This window comes from Somniosus microcephalus, chromosome 9 (genome assembly GCF_052327205.1).
Source record: "Somniosus microcephalus isolate GS21.2 chromosome 9, FLI_Smic_1.0, whole genome shotgun sequence".
Lineage (NCBI taxonomy): Eukaryota > Metazoa > Chordata > Chondrichthyes > Squaliformes > Somniosidae > Somniosus > Somniosus microcephalus.
The window spans coordinates 249,498,328-249,522,458 of NC_140995.1; the positions used below are offsets into that span (position 1 = coordinate 249,498,328).

The following is a 24,131-nucleotide window of genomic DNA, read 5'->3' on the forward strand; positions in this document are numbered from 1 at the left end:
GAGAGAGCGATGGAGGGAGGGGGAGGGAGAGAGTGATGGAGGGAGGGGGAGAGCAGGGGAGGGAGGGGGGAGGGAGAGACTGACCTGCGGCTCTGATATACTGGGCACCTTTCCCGGGAGCCAGCTCCAGGTTATTGACCAGGGTTCCTATGGGAAGCGCTCCTAGCGGATACGCATCTCCCTCTCTGGCAGACACTGTGAAGGAGATTGGGAGCCATTAGTTTTACTCGGGACCAGATCCGGACATTGGTTCACAGAGCGGACCAAATCTCAGACATTCTCAAAACCACAATAGACCCCTCCCACCTCCCCCACCTCTCTCCGTCCCTCATCTTTCTCTCTTCTCTCCCCCTCTTCCTCCGTCTCTCCATTCCCACTTGTTGCTTTCTATCTTAATCCCATTCCTTTGTCCAGCCGTGTTCTCTGCCCTTATTCTGCACAGATTGGCTAACCCGATTCCTACTTCACAACAGTGACCTCCAACCCTCGTTTGCCATGTGATCCCCGGGGAGAGGTAAGGAAACATCGAAACCCAGGGGTGAATGAGGGGGAAAATTCCTCTGTGATCCCTGCAGTCACTCGATCCCAGTCCAGGAGGTCCCGGAGACAGTGTTGTACTGGCTGGAACATCAAGCAGAGCAGGGCCCAGGCTCCGTTACTGCCAGACTGTGCAGCCATCAGTTGCTCCCACAGTCATAGAAACATAGAAGATAGGAGCAGGAGTAGGCCATTCGGCCCCTCGAGCCTGCTCCGCCATTCAATGAGATCATGGCTGATCATCCAAATTCAGTACCCTGTCCCTGCCTTCTCCCCATATCCCTTGATCCCTTTAGCCTTAAGAAATATATCCAACTCCTTCTTGAATATATTTAATGAACTGGCCTCCACCGCCCTCTGTGGCAGAGAATTCCACAGGTTCACCACTCTCTGGGTGAAGAAATTCCTCCTCATTTCTGTCCTAAATGGCTTACCCCTTATCCTTAGACTATGACCCCTGGTTCTGGACTCCCCGGCCATCAGAAACATCCTTCCTGCATCTAGTCTGTCCAGACCTGACAGAATTTTATAGGTTTCGATGAGATCCCCTCTCAATCTTCTAAACTCCAGTGAGTATAAGCCCAATCGACACAATCTCTCCTCATACGTCATTCCTGCCATCCCAGGTATCAGCCTGGTGAATCTTCGCTGCACTCCCTCCATGGCAAGAACGTCCTTCCTCAGGTAAGGCGACCAAAACTGCACACAATACTCAAGGTGCGGTCTCACCAAGGCCCTGTACAACTGTAGCAAGACATCCTTGTTCCTGCACTCGAACCCTCTTGCTACGAAGGTCAACATACCATTTGCCTTCTTAACTGCCTGCTGCACCTGCATGCTTACCTTCAGCGACTGGTGCACAAGAACACCCAGGTCTCTTTGCACTTCCCCTTCTCCCAATCTATTGCCATTCAAATAATAATCTGCCTTCCTGTTTTTGCCACCAAAGTGGATAACCTCACATTTATCCACATTATAGTGCATTTGCCATGTTTCTGCCCAATCACCCAACCTGTCCAAATCATACTGGAGTTTCACGACATCCTCCTCACAGCTTACCCTCCCACCCAGCTTTGTGTCGTCTGCAAATTTGGAGATATTACATCCAATTCCCTCGTCCAGATCATTAATATATATTGTGAACAGCTGGGGTCCTAGGACCGCTCCTTGCGGTACCTCACTAGTCACTGCCTGCCACTCGGAAAACGACCCGTTTATTCCAACTCTTTTTGCTTTCTGTCCGCCAACCAGTTCTCTATCCAGGTCAATACCTTGCCCCCAATCCCATGTGCCTAAATTTTGCACGCTAATCTCTTATGTGGGACCTTATCGAAAGCCTTCTGAAAGTCCAAATACACCACATCCACTGGTTCTCCCTTATCTATTTTACCAGTTACATCCTCAAAAAATTCCAGTAGATTAGTCAAGCATGATTTACCTTTTGTAAATCCATGTTGACTTTGTTCGATCCTGTCACTGCTTTGCAAGTGCTCTGCTATTACATCTTTTATAATAGACTCTAGCATTTTCCCCACTACCGATGTCAGGCTTACCGGTCTATAATTCCCCGCTTTTTCTCTACCACCTTTTTTGAATAGTGGGGTAACATTAGCTACCCTCCAATCCATGGGTACTGTTCCAGAGTCTATCGAGTTCTGGAAGATTACCAGCAATGCATCTACTATCTCTAGGGCCACTTCCTTAAGTACCCTGGGATGTAGACCATCAGGCCCTGGGGATGTATCGGCCTTCAGTCCCATCAATTTTCCTAACACCATTCCCCTACAAATACTGATTTCTTTCAGTTCCTCCCTTTCATCAGACCCTATGTTCCCCAGCATCTCTGGGAGGTTATTTGTGTCCTCCTTTGTGAAGACAGAACCAAAGTATGTATTTAGTTGGTCTGCCATTTCCTTGTTTCCCATTATAAATTCCCCTGATTCTGACTGTAAGGGACCTACGCTTGACTTCACCAATCTTTTTCTCTTCACATATCTATAAAAGCTTTTACAGTCAGTTTTTATGTTCCCTGCTAGCTTACTTAATTAATTAATCCCTTTGTCCTCCTTTGTTGACTCCTAAACTGCTCCCAATCCTCAGGATTATTGCTTTTTCTAGCCAATTTATGTGTCCTCTCCTTGGATCTTATGCTATCCCTAATTTCCATTGTTAGCCACGGTTGAGTCACCTTTTTTGTTTTATTTTTATGCCAAACTGGGATGAACAAATTCTGTAACTCATCCATTCGGTCTTTGAATGTTTGCCATTACCTATCCACCGTCAACCCTTTGAGTGACATTCCCCAATCAATCCTACCCAACTCGCTCCTCAGACCATCGTAGTTTCCTTTATTTAAATTGAGGACCCTTGTCTCTGAGTCAACTACTTCATTCTCCATCTTAATGAAGAATTCGATCATATTATGATCGCTCCGACCCAAGGGGCCTCGTACAACAAGATTGCTAATTAATCCTTTCTCGTTACATAATACCCAGTCTAAGATGGCCTGATCTCTGGTTGGTTCCTCGACATATTGGTCCAGGAAACCATCCCGTAAACACTCCAGGAATTCCTCCTCCACAGTATTGTTACTAATTTGGTTGGCCCAATCTATATGTAGATTAAAGTCACCCATGATGACTGCTGTGCCCTTATTGCACGCTTCTTTAATTTCCCTTTTAATGCCATCCCCAACCTCCGCCTTACTGTTGGGAGGTCTATATACCACTCCCACTAATGTTTTTTTCCCCTTAGTATTTCACAATTCTACCCATACAGATTCCACATCATCAGAGCTAATATCCTTCATTACAATTGTATTAATCCCTTCTTTAACCAGTAATGCTACCCCACCTCCCTTTCCTTTTTGCCTATCTTTCCTGAATATCGAATACCCCTGGATGTTGAGTTCCCAGTCTTGGCCATCCTTGAGCCACGATTCCGTAATCCCAACCAAATCGTATTCGTTTACCTCTATTTGCGCAGCCAATTCATCCACCTTATTACAAATGCTCCTCGCATTAAGACACAAAGCCTTCAGGCTTGTTTTTTTAATGCTCTTAGACCTATTAGAATTATTATTTACTGTGGCCACGTTTGATTTAAACCGTTGATTTCTCTGACTGCCACTTTTGTTTTTCTCCTTCCTATCTTTTGCTTTTATCCCTGTTTTCTTTTCCTCTGTCTCCCTGCTCAGGTTCCCAACCCCCTGCCATTTTAGTTTAAACCCCCCCGAACAGTGCTAGCAAACCTCCCCGCAAGGATATTTGTCCCGCTCTGGTTCAGGTGCAACCCGTCCGACTTGTACAAGTCCCACCTTCCCCAGAAGCAGGCCCAGTGATCCAGGAAACTAAAGCCCTCCCTCCTGCACCAACTCTTTAGCCACGCATTCATCTGCTCTATCCTCCTATTCCTATACTCACTAGCACGTGGCACCAGGAGTAATCCAGAGATTACAGCCTTTGAGGTCCTACTCTTTAATCTGCTACCTAGCTCCCTAAATTCTTGCTGCAGGACCTCATCCCTCTTCCTACCTATGTCGTTGGTCCCAATGTGAACCATGACCTCTGCCTGTTCACCCTCCCCCTTCAGAATGCCCTGCAGCCGTTCAGCGACATCCTTGACCCTGGCACCAGGGAGGCAACAAACCATCCTGGAGTCACGTCTACGGCCACAGAAACGCCTATCTGTTCCCCTTACGATAGAATCCCCTACCACTATTGCTCTCCCACTCTTTTTCCTCCCTTCCTGAGCAGCAGAAGCACCCCTGGTGCCAGGAAGTTGGCTGCTGCTGCCTTCCCCTGGTGAGTCATCCCCCTCAACAGTATCCAAATTGGTATACCTGTTTGAAAGGGGGATGGCCACAGGGGTCCCCTGCACTACCTACCTGCTTCTATTGCTCCGCCTGGTGGTCACCCATTTCCCTTCTGCCTGTGCAGCCCTACCCTGCAGCGTGACCAACTTATCAAACGTGTAATCCACAACCCTCTCAGCATCGTGAATGCTCCACAACCCATCCATCCGCAGCTCCAGCGCCTCAATACGGCCCGTTAGTAGCTGCAGCTGGATGCATTTCTGGCGCACATGGTCGTCAGGGACACTGGCAGCGTCCCTGAATTCCCACATAGAGCAAGAGGAGCATAACACGGGGCTGGGCTCTCCTGGCATGACTTACCCCTTTAATTAAGTCCCAGGGTCAGTGAAGGGATGGCAGTGTAGCGGCTCGGCTCAGCTCCTATCGAGGGGCTGGGCTCAGCTCCTATCGAGGGGCTGATGGAAGGATGTCCTTGCCATGGAGGGAGTGCAGCGAAGATTCACCAGACTGATACCTGGGATGGCAGGAATGACGTATGGAGAGAGAGTGGGTCGATTAGGTTTATATTCGCTAGAGTTTAGAAGAATGAGAGGGGATCTTATTGAAACTTATAAAATTCTAATAGGACTAGACAGACTAGATGCAGGAAGGATGTTCCCGATGGTCGGGGAGTCCAGAACCAGGGGTCACAGTCTAAGGATAAGGGGTAAGCCATTTAGTACAGAGATGAGGAATTTCTTCACCCAGAGAGTGGTGAACCTGTGGAATTCTCTACCACAGAGGGCAGTGGAGGCCAATTCATTAAATATATTCAAGAAGGAGTTGGATATATTTCTTAAGGCTAAAGGGATCAAGGGGTATGGGGAAAAGGCAGGGACCGGGTACTGAATTTGGATGATCAGCTATGATCTCATTGAATGGCGGAGCAGGCTCGAGGGGCCGAATGGCCTACTCCTGCTCCTATCTTCTATTCTATGAATCTATGATGGGTTTAATCTCATTCGGGAGCTCGGTTCCGATCATCCATATCCAGGTATCGGTCGCTCAGCTATAGAATCATAGAAAGTTACAGCACAGAAGGAGGCCATTCGGCCCATTGTCTGTGTGCCGGCTGACAAAGAGCGATCCGGCCTAATCCCACTTTCCAGCTCTTGGTCCGTAGCCCTGTAGGTTACAGCACTTCAAGGGCATATCCAAGTACTTTTTAAATGTGATGAGGGTTTCTGCCTCTACCACCCTTTCAGGCAGTGAGTTCCAGACCCCCACCACCCTCTGGGTGAAAAAAGTTCTTCTCAACTCCCCTCTAAACCTTCTACCAATTACTTTAAATCTCTGCCCCCTGGTTATTGACCTCTCTGCTAAGGGAAATAGCTCCTTCCTATCCACCCTATCCAGGCCCCTCAATTTTAGACACCTGAAATAAGTCTCCCCTCAGCCTCCTCTGTTCCAAAGTAAACAACTCCAGCCTATCCAATCTTTCCTCATAGCTAAAATTCCCAGCCCAGGCAACATCCTTGTAAATCTCCTCTGTACCCTCTCTAATGCAATCACATCCTTCCTGTAATGTGGTGACCAGAACTGCACGCAGTACTCTAGCTGCAGCCTAACTAGTGTTTTATACAGTTGAAGCATAACCCCCCTGCTCTTGTATTCTATGCCACGGCTAATAAAGGCAAGCATTTCGTATGCCTTCTTAACCACCTTATCTACCTGGCCTGCTACCTTCAGGGATCTGTGGACATGCACTCCAAGGTCCCTCTGATCTTCTGCACTTCTCAGTATCACAGAATCATAGAATGGTTACAGCATAGGAGGAGGCTATTCGGCCCGTCGAGCCCGTGCCGGCTCTCTGCAGAGCACTTCAGCCAGTCCCACTCCCCCGCCCTTTCCCCGTAACCCTGCAAATTTCCTTCCTTCCGGTACTTATCCAATTCCCTTTTGAAAGCCGTGATTGAATCTGCCTCCACCACCCTTTCAGGCAGTGCATTCCAGATCCCAACCACTCGCTGCGTAAAAAAGTTTTTCCTCCTGTCGCCTTTGGTTCTTCTGCCAATCACCTTAAATCTGTGTCCTCTGGTTCTCGACCCTTCCGCCAATGGGAACAGTCTCTCTCTATCTACTCTGTCCAGGCCCCTCATGATTTTGAACACCTCTATCAAATCTCCGCTCAATCTTCTCTGCTCCAAGGAGAACAACCCCAGCTTCTCCAGTCTATCCACGTAACTGAAGTCCCTTAGCCCTGGAATCATTCTCGTAAATCTTTTCTGCACCCTCTCTAAGGCCTTCGCATCCTTCCTAAAGTGCGGTGCCCAGAATTGGACACAATACTCCAGTTGGGGCCGAACCAGTGTTTTATAAAGGTTCATCATAACTTCCACACTTTTGTACTCTCTGCCTCTATTTATGAAGCCCAGGATCCCACAAGCCTTTTTAACCGCTTTCTCAACCTGCCCTAGCACCTTCAACGATTTATGCACACATACCCCCAGTCTCTGCACCCACTTCAAGATTGTACCATTTAGTTTATATGTCCTCTCCTCATTCTTTCTACCAAAATGTATCACTTAATTCTACTATTTAATGTGTATTCCCTTGCATTGATAGGCCTCCCCAAATGCATTACCTCACGCTTCTCCAGATTGAATTCCATTTGCCACTGTTCTGCCCACCTGACCAGTCCATTGATATTTTCCTGCAGTCTACAGCTTCCTTCCTTCAGTATCAACCACGCGGCCAATTTTTGTATCATCTGCAAACTCCTTAATCATACCCCCTCTATTCAAGTCAAGATTGTTGATATATATCACAAAAAGCAAGGGAACTAGTACGGAGCCCTGCGGAACCCCACTGGAAAAAGCCCTCCAGTCACAAAAACACCCTTCGGTGTTATTTCCAGGTGAGCGGGACCCTGTTTCAGACCCCAGCCCCTCACCTGCCATTCGCCCAATCTGTCCCGACGTCTTCACCACGTCACCAGCCTCCATGTTCTCGGTGGCGATAATCCAGCGTTTCCGACTGCCCCCAGCAACCAGCGCAATATCAGCAGACCTGTCGCACAATATCACCGTTATAGCATACTGACCACCCCATCCCTGTACTGTTATCTAAATCCCATACTGACCCACCCCATCCCTGTACTGTTATATAAATCCCATACTGACCCACACCATCCCTGTACTGTTATATAAATCCCATACTGACCCACACCATCCCTGTACTGTTATCTAAATCCCATACTGACCCACCCCATCCCTGTACTGTTATATAAATCCCATACTGACCCACCCCATCCCTGTACTGTTATCTAAATCCCATACTGACCCACCCCATCCCTGTACTGTTATATAAATCCCATACTGACCCACACCATCCCTGTACTGTTATATAAATCCCACACTGACCCACACCATCCCTGTACTGTTATCTAAATCCCACACTGACCCACCCCATCCCTGTACTGTTATATAAATCCCATACTGACCCACACCATCCCTGTACTGTTATATAAATCCCATACTGACCCACCCCATCCCTGTACTGTTATATAAATCCCACACTGACCCACCCCATCCCTGTACTGTTATATAAATCCCACACTGACCCACCCCATCCCTGTACTGTTATATAAATCCCACACTGACCCACCCCATCCCTGTACTGTTATATAAATCCCACACTGACCCACCCCATCCCTGTACTGTTATATAAATCCCATACTGACCCACCCCATCCCTGTACTGTTATATAAATCCCATACTGACCCACCCCATCCCTGTACTGTTATATAAATCCCACACTGACCCACCCCATCCCTGTACTGTTATATAAATCCCACACTGACCCACCCCATCCCTGTACTGTTATATAAATCCCATACTGACCCACCCCATCCCTGTACTGTTATATAAATCCCATACTGACCCACACCATCCCTGTACTGTTATATAAATCCCACACTGACCCACACCATCCCTGTACTGTTATATAAATCCCACACTGACCCACCCCATCCCTGTACTGTTATCTAAATCCCATACTGACCCACCCCATCCCTGTACTGTTATATAAATCCCACACTGACCCACACCATCCCTGTACTGTTATATAAATCCCATATTGACCCACCCCATCCCTGTACTGTTATATAAATCCCACACTGACCCACACCATCCCTGTACTGTTATATAAATCCCACACTGACCCACCCCATCCCTGTACTGTTATCTAAATCCCACACTGACCCACCCCATCCCTGTACTGTTATATAAATCCCACACTGACCCACACCATCCCTGTACTGTTATATAAATCCCATATTGACCCACCCCATCCCTGTACTGTTATATAAATCCCACACTGACCCACACCATCCCTGTACTGTTATCTAAATCCCACACTGACCCACACCATCCCTGTACTGTTATATAAATCCCATACTGACCCACCCCATCCCTGTACTGTTATCTAAATCCCACACTGACCCACACCATCCCTGTACTGTTATATAAATCCCATACTGACCCACCCCATCCCTGTACTGTTATCTAAATCCCATACTGACCCACCCCATCCCTGTACTGTTATATAAATCCCACACTGACCCACACCATCCCTGTACTGTTATATAAATCCCACACTGACCCACCCCATCCCTGTACTGTTATATAAATCCCACACTGACCCACCCCATCCCTGTACTGTTATATAAATCCCACACTGACCCACCCCATCCCTGTACTGTTATATAAATCCCACACTGACCCACACCAGGCCCTCGCCGTTATATTAAGTATCAGCTGTGGCTCAGTGGGCAGCACTCTCACCTCTGAGTCAGAAGGTTGTGGGTTCAAGTCCCACTCCAGAGACTTGAGGACAAAATCTAAGCGGAAACTCTAATTCAGTACTGAGGGACTGCTGCACTGTCGGAGGGGCAGTACTGAGGGAGCGCTGCACTGTCGGAGGGGCAGTACTGAGGGAGCGCTGCACTGTCGGAGGGGCAGTACTGAGGGAGCGCTGCACTGTCGGAGGGTCAGTACTGAGGGACTGCTGCACTGTCGGAGGGTCAGTGCTGAGGGAGCGCTGCACTGTCGGAGGGGCAGTACTGAGGGAGCGCCGCACTGTCGGAGGTGCCACCTTTCAGATGAGACATTAAACCGAGGCCCTGCCTGCTCTCTCAGGTGGATGTAAAAGATCCCGTGGCATTATTTTGAAGAAGCGCAGGGAGTTCTCCCCGGTGTCCTGGGGCCAATAATTATCCCTCAACCAACATCACTAAAACAGATTATCTGGTCATTTTTACATTTCTGCTTGCTGTGCGCAAATTGGCTGCCATGTTTCCCACATTACAACAGTGACCACACTTCAAAAAGTACTTCATTGGCTGTAAAGTGCTTTGGGACGTCCTGAGGCCATGAAAGGTGCTGCAGAAATGCCAGTCCTTTTTCTTTCATTGTGCCACACCCTGTGCCAGCCCAGATCCATATATTCACAGACTGGTAGCGTACCTGCACGGGTCGTAGCGAACCTGAACCACCTTCTCCTCGAACGGACGCCCTTCCTTCCCGGGTTCGTAGTGTAATCGCTGGAAGTCGATCATGCGATAGCGCTGCTTGTGTCCACCTCCAATCCCGTGCACTTGGACCTTCCCTGCAGTGGGTTCAAGAAATCCAATTGGGAATTCAGGAGAAACTTGTTTACCCAGAGAGTGGTGAGAATGTGGAACTCGCTACCACAGGGAGTGGTTGAGGTGAATAGTATCGATGCATTTAAGGGGAGGCTAGATAAGCATATGAGGGAGAAGGGAATAGAGGGTTAGGCTGATAAGAGTTAGATGAGGAAAGACGGGAGGAGGCTCGAGTGGAGCATAAACGTCGGCATGGACCGGTTGGGCCGAATGGCCTGTTTCTGTGCTGTATATCCGGTGTAATCCTGTGTAAAGAAAATGTGGAATGTGCACAGCCAGGAACACTCCCTCCCAGCAGAGAACAGACTAACCTTCCAGCTCAGTGCACAGTACCACCCCAGGCCCTGAACTGACCCAACCTTCCCGGTAAACCACCAACAGACACCCAACCTGGGCAGGAAGTCTGGGACTCCCTCCACCCCCCAAGGCGAGTGGTCAATCTATGGAACAGGCTCCCTTGGGAGACGCTGGAAGCAGTTAGCACTGGTTCATTCACAAACACAGTAGATAGATTTCTTTCACAAAATAATATTTTGCGGACACAGTCTATGAGTAACCTGAGACAGGACGTGTGGTGAGTGCAGAGTGCTCGGGAGGAACAGGTTCCCAAAGCTCTCCACCTCTGAGCTTTTCCTCGCCTCGTGTCTGGGTCTGTTGTAGACTCACTGATCGAGATTGATTGCTGTGATCAGTCAATAACTCCACTATTGTTGGATCATGGGACTGCCAGGGTGGGAGAAGGTGAGCTCGATGGACCGCGGTCTTTGGATCATGGGACTGCCAGGGTGGGAGACGGTGAACTCGATGGACCGCGGTCTTTGGATCATGGGACTGCCAGGGTGGGAGACGGTGAACTCGATGGACCGCGGTCTTTGGATCATGGGACTGCCAGGGTGGGAGACGGTGAGCTCAATGGACCGCGGTCTTTGGATCATGGGACTGCCAGGGCGGGAGAAGGTGAGCTCGATGGACCGCGGTCTTTGGATCATGGGACTGCCAGGGTGGGAGACGGTGAGCTCGATGGACCGCGGTCTTTGGATCATGGGACTGCCAGGGTGGGAGACGGTGAACTCGATGGACCGCGGTCTTTGGATCATGGGACTGCCAGGGCGGGAGAAGGTGAGCTCGATGGACCGCGGTCTTTGGATCATGGGACTGCCAGGGCAGGAGAAGGTGAGCTCGATGGACCGCGGTCTTTGGATCATGGGACTGCCAGGGCAGGAGAAGGTGAGCTCGATGGACCGCGGTCTTTGGATCATGGGACTGCCAGGGTGGGAGACGGTGAGCTCGATGGACCGCGGTCTTTGGATCATGGGACTGCCAGGGTGGGAGACGGTGAACTCGATGGACCGCGGTCTTTGGATCATGGGACTGCCAGGGCGGGAGAAGGTGAGCTCGATGGACCGCGGTCTTTGGATCATGGGACTGCCAGGGTGGGAGACGGTGAACTCGATGGACCGCGGTCTTTGGATCATGGGACTGCCAGGGCGGGAGAAGGTGAACTCGATGGACCGCGGTCTTTGGATCATGGGACTGCCAGGGTGGGAGAAGGTGAGCTCGATGGACCGCGGTCTTTGGATCATGGGACTGCCAGGGTGGGAGACGGTGAACTCGATGGACCGCGGTCTTTGGATCATGGGACTGCCAGGGCGGGAGAAGGTGAGCTCGATGGACCGCGGTCTTTGGATCATGGGACTGCCAGGGCGGGAGAAGGTGAGCTCGATGGACCGCGGTCTTTGGATCATGGGACTGCCAGGGTGGGAGAAGGTGAACTCGATGGACCGCGGTCTTTGGATCATGGGACTGCCAGGGCAGGAGAAGGTGAGCTCGATGGACCACGGTCTTTGGATCATGGGACTGCCAGGGCGGGAGAAGGTGAACTCGATGGACCGCGGTCTTTGGATCATGGGACTGCCAGGGTGGGAGAAGGTGAACTCGATGGACCGCGGTCTTTGGATCATGGGACTGCCAGGGTGGGAGACGGTGAACTCGATGGACCGCGGTCTTTGGATCATGGGACTGCCAGGGTGGGAGACGGTGAGCTCAATGGACCGCGGTCTTTGGATCATGGGACTGCCAGGGTGGGAGAAGGTGAACTCGATGGACCGCGGTCTTTGGATCATGGGACTGCCCGGGCGGGAGGAGGTGAACTCGATGGACCGCGGTCTTTGGATCATGGGACTGCCAGGGCGGGAGAAGGTGAGCTCGATGGACCGCGGTCTTTGGATCATGGGACTGCCCGGGTGGGAGACGGTGAACTCGATGGACCGCGGTCTTTGGATCATGGGACTGCCAGGGCGGGAGAAGGTGAGCTCGATGGACCGCGGTCTTTGGATCATGGGACTGCCAGGGCGGGAGAAGGTGAACTCGATGGACCGCGGTCTTTGGATCATGGGACTGCCAGGGCGGGAGAAGGTGAGCTCGATGGACCGCGGTCTTTGGATCATGGGACTGCCAGGGCGGGAGAAGGTGAACTCGATGGACCGCGGTCTTTGGATCATGGGACTGCCAGGGTGGGAGACGGTGAACTCGATGGACCGCGGTCTTTGGATCATGGGACTGCCAGGGCGGGAGAAGGTGAACTCGATGGACCGCGGTCTTTGGATCATGGGACTGCCAGGGTGGGAGAAGGTGAACTCGATGGACCGCGGTCTTTGGATCATGGGACTGCCAGGGTGGGAGACGGTGAACTCGATGGACCGCGGTCTTTGGATCATGGGACTGCCAGGGTGGGAGAAGGTGAACTCGATGGACCGCGGTCTTTGGATCATGGGACTGCCAGGGTGGGAGACGGTGAACTCGATGGACCGCGGTCTTTGGATCATGGGACTGCCCGGGCGGGAGGAGGTGAACTCGATGGACCGCGGTCTTTGGATCATGGGACTGCCAGGGCGGGAGAAGGTGAGCTCGATGGACCGCGGTCTTTGGATCATGGGACTGCCCGGGCGGGAGAAGGTGAACTCGATGGACCGCGGTCTTTGGATCATGGGACTGCCCGGGCGGGAGAAGGTGAACTCGATGGACCGCGGTCTTTGGATCATGGGACTGCCAGGGTGGGAGAAGGTGAGCTCGATGGACCGCGGTCTTTGGATCATGGGACTGCCAGGGCAGGAGACGGTGAACTCGATGGACCGCGGTCTTTGGATCATGGGACTGCCAGGGTGGGAGACGGTGAACTCGATGGACCGCGGTCTTTGGATCATGGGACTGCCAGGGTGGGAGACGGTGAACTCGATGGACCGCGGTCTTTGGATCATGGGACTGCCAGGGTGGGAGACGGTGAACTCGATGGACCGCGGTCTTTGGATCATGGGACTGCCCGGGTGGGAGAAGGTGAACTCGATGGACCGCGGTCTTTGGATCATGGGACTGCCAGGGCGGGAGAAGGTGAACTCGATGGACCGCGGTCTTTGGATCATGGGACTGCCCGGGCGGGAGGAGGTGAACTCGATGGACCGCGGTCTTTGGATCATGGGACTGCCAGGGCGGGAGAAGGTGAACTCGATGGACCGCGGTCTTTGGATCATGGGACTGCCCGGGCGGGAGGAGGTGAACTCGATGGACCGCGGTCTTTGGATCATGGGACTGCCAGGGTGGGAGACGGTGAACTCGATGGACCGCGGTCTTTGGATCATGGGACTGCCAGGGTGGGAGAAGGTGAACTCGATGGACCGCGGTCTTTGGATCATGGGACTGCCAGGGTGGGAGACGGTGAACTCGATGGACCACGGTCTTTGGATCATGGGACTGCCAGGGCGGGAGAAGGTGAACTCGATGGACCGCGGTCTTTGGATCATGGGACTGCCAGGGTGGGAGACGGTGAACTCGATGGACCGCGGTCTTTGGATCATGGGACTGCCCGGGCGGGAGAAGGTGAATTAAATGGACCGCGGTCTTTTTGCGGATCGGAACATAGGAACAAAGAGGTAATTCAGATCCTCGAGCCCGTTCCGCCATTCAATGAGATCATGGCTGATCTTATCTTAACTCCATTTACCCGCCTTTACTCCACATCCCTCGATACCCTTACCCACCAAAACTCTATCAACCTCAGTCTTCAAAGCTCCAATTGATCCTCAGCCTTTTGGGGGAGCGAGTTCCAGATTTCCACCACCCTTTGTGCGAAGAAGTGCTTCCTGACATCACCCTGAACGGCCTGGCTCTGATTTTAAGGTTCTGCCCCCTTGTTCTGGACTCCCCCCACCAGAGGAAATAGTGTCTCTCTCTCGACCCGATCGAATCCTTTAATCATCTTAAACACCTCAGTTAGATCACCCCTTAATCTTCTAAACTCGAGGGAACACAAGCCCAGTCTGTGCAACCTGTCCTCATATTCTATTTTCCCTTTCTTTATCAATTTCTTATTAGAGTAAACTAGCGACAGTCATAAAATGAGACTGTAAAAGCTTCTATAGGTATGTAAAGAGGAAAAGATTAGCAAAAGTAAACGTGGGTCCCTTACAGGCTGAGACAGGAGAAATTATAATGGGGAATAAGAAAATAGCAGGGAAATTAAACAAATACTTTGTGTTTGTCTTCACGGAAGAATACACAAAAAACTTCCCGGAAATAGTGGAGAAGCAAGACTCTAGCAAGAATGGGAAACTGAAAGGTATTAGTATTAGTAAAAAAATAGTACTGGAGAAATTAATGCAACTGAATGCCGATAAATCCCCTGGACCTGATGGCCTACATCCTAGGGTTTTGAAAGAGGTGGTTATAGAGATAGTGGATGCATTGGTTGTCATCTTCCAAAATTCCATAGATTCTAGAAAGGTTCCCGCGAATTGGAAGGTAGCAAATGTAACCCCACTATTTAAGAAAGGAGGGAGAGAGAAAACGGGGAACTACAGACCAGTTAGCCTGACATCAGCAGTAGGGAAAATGGTTAACGGACAGAAAACAGAGAGTAGGAATAAACAGGTCATTTTCGGGTTGGCAGGCTGTAACTAGTGGGGTACCACAAGGATCAGTGCTTGGGCCTCAGCTATTCACAATCTACATCAATGATTTGGATGAGGAGACCAAATGTAATATATCCAGGTTTGCTGATAATACAAAGCTGGGTGGGAATGTAAGTTGTGAGGAGGATGCAAGGAGGCTTCAAGGGGATATAGACAGGCTAAGTGAGTGGGCAGGAACATGGCAAATGGAATATAATGTGGAGAAATGTGAAGTTACCCACTTTGGTGGGAAAAATAGAAAAGCAGAGTATTTTTTAAATGGAGAGAGATTGGGAAATGTTGGTGTTCAGAGGGACCTGGGTGTCCTTGTACACGAATCACTGAAAGTTAACATGCAGGTACAGCAAACAATTAGGAAAGCAAATGGTATGTTGGCCTTTATTACAAGAGGATTTGAGTATAAGAGTAAAGACGGCTTACTGCAATTATATAGGGCCCTGGTGAGACCACACCTGGAGTATTGTGGACAGTTCTGGTCTCCTTACCTAAGGAAGGATATACTTGTCATAGAGGGAGTGCAACGAAGGTTCACCAGACTGGTTCCTGGGATGGGGGGATTGTCCTATGAGGAGAGATTGAGTAGACTAGGCCTATATTCTCGAGTTTAGAAGAATGAGAGGTGATCTCATTGAAACATACAAAATTCTCACAGGGCTTGACAGGGTAGATGCAGGGAGGATGTTGCCCCTGGCTGGGGAGACTAGAACCAGGGGTCACAGTCTCAGAATAAGGGGTCGGCCATTTAGGACTGAGATGAGGAGAAGTTTCTTCACTCAGAGGGCGGTGAATCTTTGGAATTCTCTACCCCAGAGGGCTGTGGAGGCTCAGTCGTTGAGTATATTCAAGACAGAGATCGATAGATTTTTGAATATTAAGGGAATCAAGGGATATGGGGATCGGGCAGGAAAGTGGAGATGAGGTCGAAGATCAGCCATGATCTCATTGAATGGCGGAGCAGGCTCGAGGGGCCGAATGGCCGGCTCCTGCTCCTATTTCTTATGTTCTTATAATTTACATAGAAACATAGAAGATAGGAGCAGGAGTAGGCCATTCGGCCCCTCGAGCCTGCTCCGCCATTCAATGAGATCATGGCTGATCATCCAAATTCAGTACCCTGTCCCTGCCTTCTCCCCATATCCCTTGATCCCTTTAGCCTTAAGAAATATATCCAACTCCTTCTTGAATATATTTAATGAACTGGCCTCCACCGCCCTCTGTGGCAGAGAATTCCACAGGTTCACCACTCTCTGGGTGAAGAAATTCCTCATTTCAGTCCTAAATGGCTTACCCCTTATCCTTAGACTATGACCCCTGGTTCTGGACTCCCCGGCCATCAGAAACATCCTTCCTGCATCTAGTCTGTCCAGGCCTGACAGAATTTTATAGGTTTCGATGAGATCCCCTCTCAATCTTCTAAACTCCAGTGAGTATAAGCCCAATCGACGCAATCTCTCCTCATACGTCATTCCTGCCATCCCAGGTATCAGCCTGGTGAATCTTCGCTGCACGCCTTCCATGGCAAGAACGTCTTTCCTCAGATAAGGTGACCAAAACTGCACACAATACTCAAGGTGCGGTCTCACCAAGGCCCTGTACAACTGCAGCAAGACATCCTTGTTCCTGTACTCGAACCCTCTTGCTACGAAGACCAACATACCATTTGCCTTCTTAACCGCCTGCTGCACCTGCATGCTTACCTTCAGCGACTGGTGCACAAGAACACCCAGGTCTCTTTGCACTTCCTCTTCTCCCAATCTATTGCCATTCAAATAATAGTCTGCCTTCCTGTTTTTGTCACCAAAGTGGATAACCTCACATTTATCCACATTATAGTGCATTTGCCATGTTTCTGCCCAATCACCCAACCTGTCCAAATCGTACTGGAATTTCACGACATCCTCCTCACAGCATACCCTCCCACCCAGCTTTGTGTCGTCTGCAAATTTGGAGATATTACATCCAATTCCCTCGTCCAGATCATTAATATATATTGTGAACAGCTGGGGTCCTAGGACCGATCCTTGCGGTACCCCACTAGTCACTGCCTGCCACTTGGAAAACGACTCGTTTATTCCAACTCTTTGCTTTCTATCCGCCAACCAGTTCTCTATCCAAGTCAATACCTTGCCCCCAATCCCATGTGCCTTAATTTTGCACGCTAATCTCTTATGCGGGACCTTATCGAAAGCCTTCTGAAAGTCCAAATACACCACATCCACTGGTTCTCCCTTATCTATTTTACCAGTTACATCCTCAAAAAATTCCAGTAGATTAGTCAAGCACGATTTACCTTTTGTAAATCCATGTTGACTTTGTCTGATCCTGTCACTGCTTTCCAAGTGCTCTGCTATTACATCTTTTATAATGGACTCTAGCATTTTCCCCACTACCGATGTCAGACTTACCGGTCTATAATTCCCCGCTTTTTCTCTACCACCTTTTTTGAATAGTGGGGTAACATTAGCTACCCTCCAATCCATGGGTACTGTTCCAGAGTCTATCGAGTTCTGGAAGATGACCAGCAATGCATCTACTACTTCTAGGGCCACTTCCTTAAGTATCCTGGGATGTAGATTATCAGGCCCTGGGGATTTATCGATCTTCAGTCCCATCAATTTTCCTAACACCATTTCCCTACACTGATTTCTTTCAGTTCCACCCTTTCCTCAGACCCGATGTTCCCTGGCATCTCTGGGAGGTTATTTGTGTCCTCCTTTGTGAAGACAGAACCAAAGTATGAATTTAGTTGGTCTGCCATTTCTTTGTTCCCCATTATGAATTCCCGATTCTGACTGCAAGGGACCTACGCTTGACTTCACCAATCTTTTTCTCTTCACATATCTATAAAAGCTTTTACAGTCAGTTTTTATGTTCCCTGAAAGCTTACTCTCATATTCTATTTTCCCCTTCTTAATTAATCCCTTTGTCCTCCTTTGTTGAATCCTAAACTGCTCCCAATCCTCCGGATTATTGCTTTTTCTGGCCAATTTATATGTCCTCTCCTTGGATCTTATGCTATCCCTAATTTCCCTTGTTAGCCACGGTTGAGTCACCTTTTTTGTTTTATTTTTATGCGAAACTGGGATGAACAAATTCTGTAGATCATCCATTCGGTCTTTGAATGTTTGCCATTGCCTATCCACCGTCAACCCTTTGAGTGACATTCCCCAATCAATCCTACCCAACTCGTGCCTCAGACCATCGTAGTTTCCTTTATTTAAATTTAGGACTCTAGTCTCTGAGTCAACTACTTCATTCTCCATCTTAAATGAAGAATTCGATCATATTATGATCACTCTGACTCAAGGGGCCTCGTACAAGATTGCTAATTAATCCTTTCTCGTTGCATAATACCCAGTCTAAGATGGCCTGATCTCTGGTTGGTTCCTCGACATATTGGTCCAGGAAACCATCCCGTAAACACTCCAGGAATTCCTCCTCCACAGTATTGTTACTAATTTGGTTAGCCTAATCTATATGTAGATTAAAGTCACCCATGATGACTGCTGTGCCCTTATTGCACGCTTCTTTAATTTCCCTTTTAATACCATCCCCAACCTCCACCTTACCGTTTGGAGGTCTATATACCACTCCCACTAACGTTTTCTGCCCCTTAGTATTTCTCAATTCTACCCATACAGATTCCACACCATCAGAGCTAATATCCTTCCTTACAATTGTGTTAATCCCTTCTTTAACCAGTAATGCTACCCCACCTCCCTTTCCTTTTTGCCTATCTTTCCTGAATATCGAATACCCCTGGATGTTGAGTTCCCAGCCTTGGCCATCCTTGAGCCACGTTTCCGTAATCCCAACCAAATCATATTCGTTTACCTCTATTTGCGCAGCCAATTCATCCACCTTATTACGAATGCTCCTCGCATTAAGACACAAAGCCTTCAGGCTTGTTTTTTTAATGCTCTTAGACCTATTAGAATTATTATTTACTGTGGCCACGTTTGATTTAAACCGTTGATTTCTCTGACTGCCACTTTTGTTTTTCTCCTTCCTATCTTTTGCTTTCATCCTCGTTTCCCTTTCCTCTGTCTCCCTGCTCAGGTTCCCAACTCCCTGCCATTTTAGTTTAAACCCTCCCCCAGAGCACTAGCAAACACTCCCCCTAGGACATCGGTCCCGGCCCTACCCAGGTGCAAACCGTCCGGTTTGAACTGGTCCCACCTCCCCCAGAACCAGTTCCAATGTCCCAGAAACTTGAATCCCTCCCCGTTGCACCATTCTTCTAGCCACGTTTACCCTCCGGTGTCCTCTCGTGATGTGATGTGGAGCGGGAGTGGAGCGATGTGGAGTGGGGTGGGGTGGAGTTGGTTTTGGTGGAGTGGAGTGGGATGGAGTGGCGTGGCGTGGCGTGGCGTGACGCGGAGCGGCGTGGCGTGTTGTACGTACCCGTGTGGTCCCGGCCACCGGTCTTCCTCATGCCGATTGGCCGCACCGTGTACTTGCTCCTGTCCTTCCAGTCGCGTCTGTTGTTGCTCAGGGTGACGGAGGTGAGGATCCCTCGCCATGGCTGCCGGGCAGGGAGCAGAGAGGCAAAGGAGACCTCCCGGGGAGCCAGCAAGGAGAGGAGGCAGGGCCGGACCCAACCCATCGCACCCTGAGGGAGCAGCCAGAGGCCCCGGGGAACGGTCAGGGCAGGAGTCACGGCAAGGGTTGCAAAGCCACGAGCGAGGGCCGGCACTGCCATGGTGACGGGAGGAGGCTCGATGCCAACTCCAATAGTCCCTGCACAAGAGTGAACAGTAAACTGTGAGAACCGATACCCCAGTAACATAGACAGCACTGCCACCCCCACAGTATACCAGAGAGGGGAGGGATATTATATAGTAGTCACCCCTCTCCCCGCCCCCCATACAAGGTGCATTTATATAGCGCCTTTACCGTAGTAAAACATCCCAAGGTGCTTCACAGGAACGTTATCAGACACTGAGCCACATGAGGAGAAATTAGGGCAGGTGACCAAAAGCTTGGTCAAAGAGGTCGGTTTTAAGGAGCCTCTTAAAGGAGGAGAGAGAGGTGGAGAGGCGGAGAAGTTTAGGGAGGGAATTCCACAGCATAGGGCCGCGGCAGCTGAAGGCTCGGCCGCCAATGGTGGAGCGATTAAAATCGGGGATGCTCAAGAGGCCAGAATTGGAGGAGCGCAGAGATCTCAGAGCGTTGTAGGGCTGGAGCAGATTACAGAGATGGGGGGGGCGGGGGGGGGGGGCAAGGCCATGGAGGGATTTGAAAACAAGGATGAAAATTTAAAATTCAGGAGTTGCCGGCCAGGAGCCAATGTAGGTCAGTGAGCACAGGGGGTGAGGGGTGAACGGGACTGGGTGTGAGTTAGGACACGGGGCAGTGAGCACAGGGAGTGATGGGTGAACGGGACTGGGTGTGAGTTAGGACACGGGGCAGTGAGCACAGGGGGTGATGGGTGAACGGGACTGGGTGTGAGTTAGGACACGGGGCAGTGAGCACAGGGGTGATGGGTGAACGGGACTGGGTGTGAGTTAGGACACGGGGCAGTGAGCACAGGGGTGATGGGTGAACGGGACTGGGTGTGAGTTAGGACACGGGGCAGTGAGCACAGGGGGTGATGGGTGAACGGGACTGGGTGTGAGTTAGGACACGTGGCAGTGAGCACAGGGGGTGATGGGTGAACGGGACTGGGTGTGAGTTAGGACACGGGGCAGTGAGCACAGAGGGTGATGGGTGAACGGGACTGGGTGTGAGTTAGGACACGGGGCAGTGAGCACAGGGGGCGGTGGGTGAACGGGACTGGGTGTGAGTTAGGACACGGGGCAGTGAGCACAGGGGGTGATGGGTGAACGGGACTGGGTGTGAGTTAGGACACGGGGCAGTGAGCACGGGGTGATGGGTGAACGGGACTGGGTGTGAGTTAGGACACGGGGCAGTGAGCACAGGGGGTGATGGGTGAACGGGACTGGGTGTGAGTTAGGACACGGGGCAGTGAGCACAGGGGGTGATGGGTGAACGGGACTTGGTGCGAGTTAGGACACGGGGCAGTGAGCACAGGGGGTGATGGGTGAACGGGACTGGGTGTGAGTTAGGACACGGGGCAGTGAGCACAGGGGGTGATGGGTGAACGGGACTGGGTGTGAGTTAGGACACGGGGCAGTGAGCACAGGGGGCGATGGGTGAACGGGACTGTGTGTGAGTTAGGACACGGGGCAGTGAGCACAGGGGGCGATGGGTGAACGGGACTGGGTGTGAGTTAGGACACGGGGCAGTGAGCACAGGGGGTGATGGGTGAACGGGACTGGGTGTGAGTTAGGACACGGGGCAGTGAGCACAGGGGGCGATGGGTGAACGGGACTGGGTGTGAGTTAGGACACGGGGCAGTGAGCACAGGGGGTGATGGGTGAACGGGACTGGGTGTGAGTTAGGACACGGGGCAGTGAGCACAGGGGGTGATGGGTGAACGGGACTGGGTGTGAGTTAGGACACGTGGCAGTGAGCACAGGGGGTGATGGGTGAACGGGACTGGGTGTGAGTTAGGACACGGGGCAGTGAGCACAGAGGGTGATGGGTGAACGGGACTGGGTGTGAGTTAGGACACGGGGCAGTGAGCACAGGGGGCGGTGGGTGAACGGGACTGGGTGTGAGTTAGGACACGGGGCAGTGAGCACGGGGCGATGGGTGAACGGGACTGGGTGTGAGTTAGGACACGGGGCAGTGAGCACAGGGGGTGATGGGTGAACGGGACTGGGTGTGAGTTAGGACACGGGGCAGTGAGCACAGGGGGTGATGGGTGAACGGGACTGGGTGTGAGTTAGGACACGGGGCAGTGAGCACAGGGGGTGATGGGTGAACGGGACTTGGTGCGAGTTAGGACACGGGGCAGTGAGCACAGGGGGTGATGGGTGAACGGGACTGGGTGTGAGTTAGGACACGGGGCAGTGAGCACAGGGGGTGATGGGTGAACGGGACTGGGTGTGAGTTAGGACACGGGGCAGTGAGCACAGGGGGCGATGGGTGAACGGGACTGTGTGTGAGTTAGGACACGGGGCAGTGAGCACAGGGGGCGATGGGTGAACGGGACTGGGTGTGAGTTAGGACACGGGGCAGTGAGCACAGGGGGCGGTGGGTGAACGGGACTGGGTGTGAGTTAGGACACGGGGCAGTGAGCACGGGGGGTGATGGGTGAACGGGACTGGGTGTGAGTTAGGACACGGGGCAGTGAGCACGGGGGGTGATGGGTGAACGGGACTGTGTGTGAGTTAGGACACGGGGCAGTGAGCACAGGGGGTGATGGGTGAACGGGACTGGGTGTGAGTTAGGACACGGGGCAGTGAGCACAGGGGGCGATGGGTGAACGGGACTGGGTGTGAGTTAGGACACGGGGCAGTGAGCACAGGGGGTGATGGGTGAACGGGACTTGGTGCGAGTTAGGACACGGGGCAGCGAGCACAGGGGGTGATGGGTGAACGGGACTGGGTGTGAGTTAGGACACGGGGCAGTGAGCACAGGGCGTGATGGGTGAACGGGACTGGGTGTGAGTTAGGACATGGGGCAGTGAGCACAGGGGATGATGGGTGAACGGGACTGGGTGTGAGTTAGGACACGGGTCAGTGAGCACAGGGTGTGATGGGTGAACGGGACTGGGTGTGAGTTAGGACACGGGGCAGTGAGCACAGGGGGTGATGGGTGAACGGGACTGGGTGTGAGTTAGGACACGGGGCAGTGAGCACAGGGGGTGATGGGTGAACGGGACTGGGTGTGAGTTAGGACATGGGGCAGTGAGCACAGGGGATGATGGGTGAACGGGACTGGGTGTGAGTTAGGACACGGGTCAGTGAGCACAGGGTGTGATGGGTGAACGGGACTGGGTGTGAGTTAGGACACGGGGCAGTGAGCACAGGGGGTGATGGGTGAACGGGACTGGGTGTGAGTTAGGACACGGGGTAGTGAGCACAGTGGGTGATGGGTGAATGGGACTGGGTGTGAGTTAGGACACGGGGCAGTGAGCACAGGGATGATGGGTGAATGGGACTGGGTGTGAGTTAGGACACGGGGCAGTGAGCACAGGGGGTGATGGGTGAACGGGACTGGGTGTGAGTTAGGACACGGGGCAGTGAGCACAAGGATGATGGGTGAATGGGACTGGGTGTGAGTTAGGACACGGGGCAGTGAGCACAGGGGGTGATGGGTGAACGGGACTGGGTGTGAGTTAGGACACGGGGCAGTGAGCACAGGGATGATGGGTGAATGGGACTGGGTGTGAGTTAGGACACGGGGCAGTGAGCACAGGGATGATGGGTGAATGGGACTGGGTGTGAGTTAGGACACGGGGCAGTGAGCACAGGGATGATGGGTGAATGGGACTGGGTGTGAGTTAGGACACGGGGCAGTGAGCACAGGGGGTGATGGGTGAACGGGACTGGGTGTGAGTTAGGACACGGGGCAGTGAGCACAGGGGGCGATGGGTGAACGGGACTGGGTGTGAGTTAGGACACGGGGCAGTGAGCACAGGGGGTGATGGGTGAACGGGACTGGGTGTGAGTTAGGACACGGGGCAGTGAGCACAGGGGCTGATGGGTGAACGGGACTGGGTGTGAGTTAGGACACGGGGCAGTGAGCACGGGGCGATGGGTGAACGGGACTGGGTGTGAGTTAGGACACGGGGCAGTGAGCACAGGGGGTGATGGGTGAACGGGACTGGGTGTGAGTTAGGACACGGGGCAGTGAGCACAGGGCGTGATGGGTGAACGGTACTTGGTGCGAGTTAGGACACGGGGCAGTGAGCACAGGGGGTGATGGGTGAACGGGACTGGGTGTGAGTTAGGACACGGGGCAGTGAGCACAGGGGGTGATGGGTGAACGGGACTGGGTGTGAGTTAGGACACGGGGCAGTGAGCACAGAGGTGATGGGTGAACGGGACTGGGTGTGAGTTAGGACACGGGGCAGTGAGCACAGGGGGTGATGGGTGAACGGGACTGGGTGTGAGTTAGGACACGGGGCAGTGAGCACAGGGGGTGATGGGTGAACGGGACTGGGTGTGAGTTAGGACACGGGGCAGTGAGCACAGGGGGTGATGGGTGAACGGGACTGGGTGTGAGTTAGGACACGGGGCAGTGAGCACAGGGGGTGATGGGTGAACGGGACTGGGTGTGA

The 24,131-nt window shown here is 51.8% G+C and overlaps 1 protein-coding gene across 5 annotated transcripts in view; it reads right to left on the bottom strand.

Moving 5' to 3' along the window:
- The window catches only part of mrpl2 (mitochondrial ribosomal protein L2), a 54,779-nt gene that overhangs the window by 15,998 nt on the left and 14,650 nt on the right, over window positions 1–24,131 (bottom strand). For all 5 annotated transcript variants that reach the window (XM_085998135.1, XM_085998137.1, XM_085998136.1 and 2 more), the window contains 4 exons: window positions 19,403–19,738; window positions 9,856–9,997; window positions 7,284–7,399; window positions 85–195 (listed from right to left, as the gene is read on the bottom strand). In XM_085998135.1, coding sequence (XP_085854261.1) covers window positions 85–195; window positions 7,284–7,399; window positions 9,856–9,997; window positions 19,403–19,700 — 667 coding nt within the window. In that variant the 5' untranslated portion in view covers window positions 19,701–19,738. The remainder of the gene's footprint in view (window positions 1–84; window positions 196–7,283; window positions 7,400–9,855; window positions 9,998–19,402; window positions 19,739–24,131) is intronic.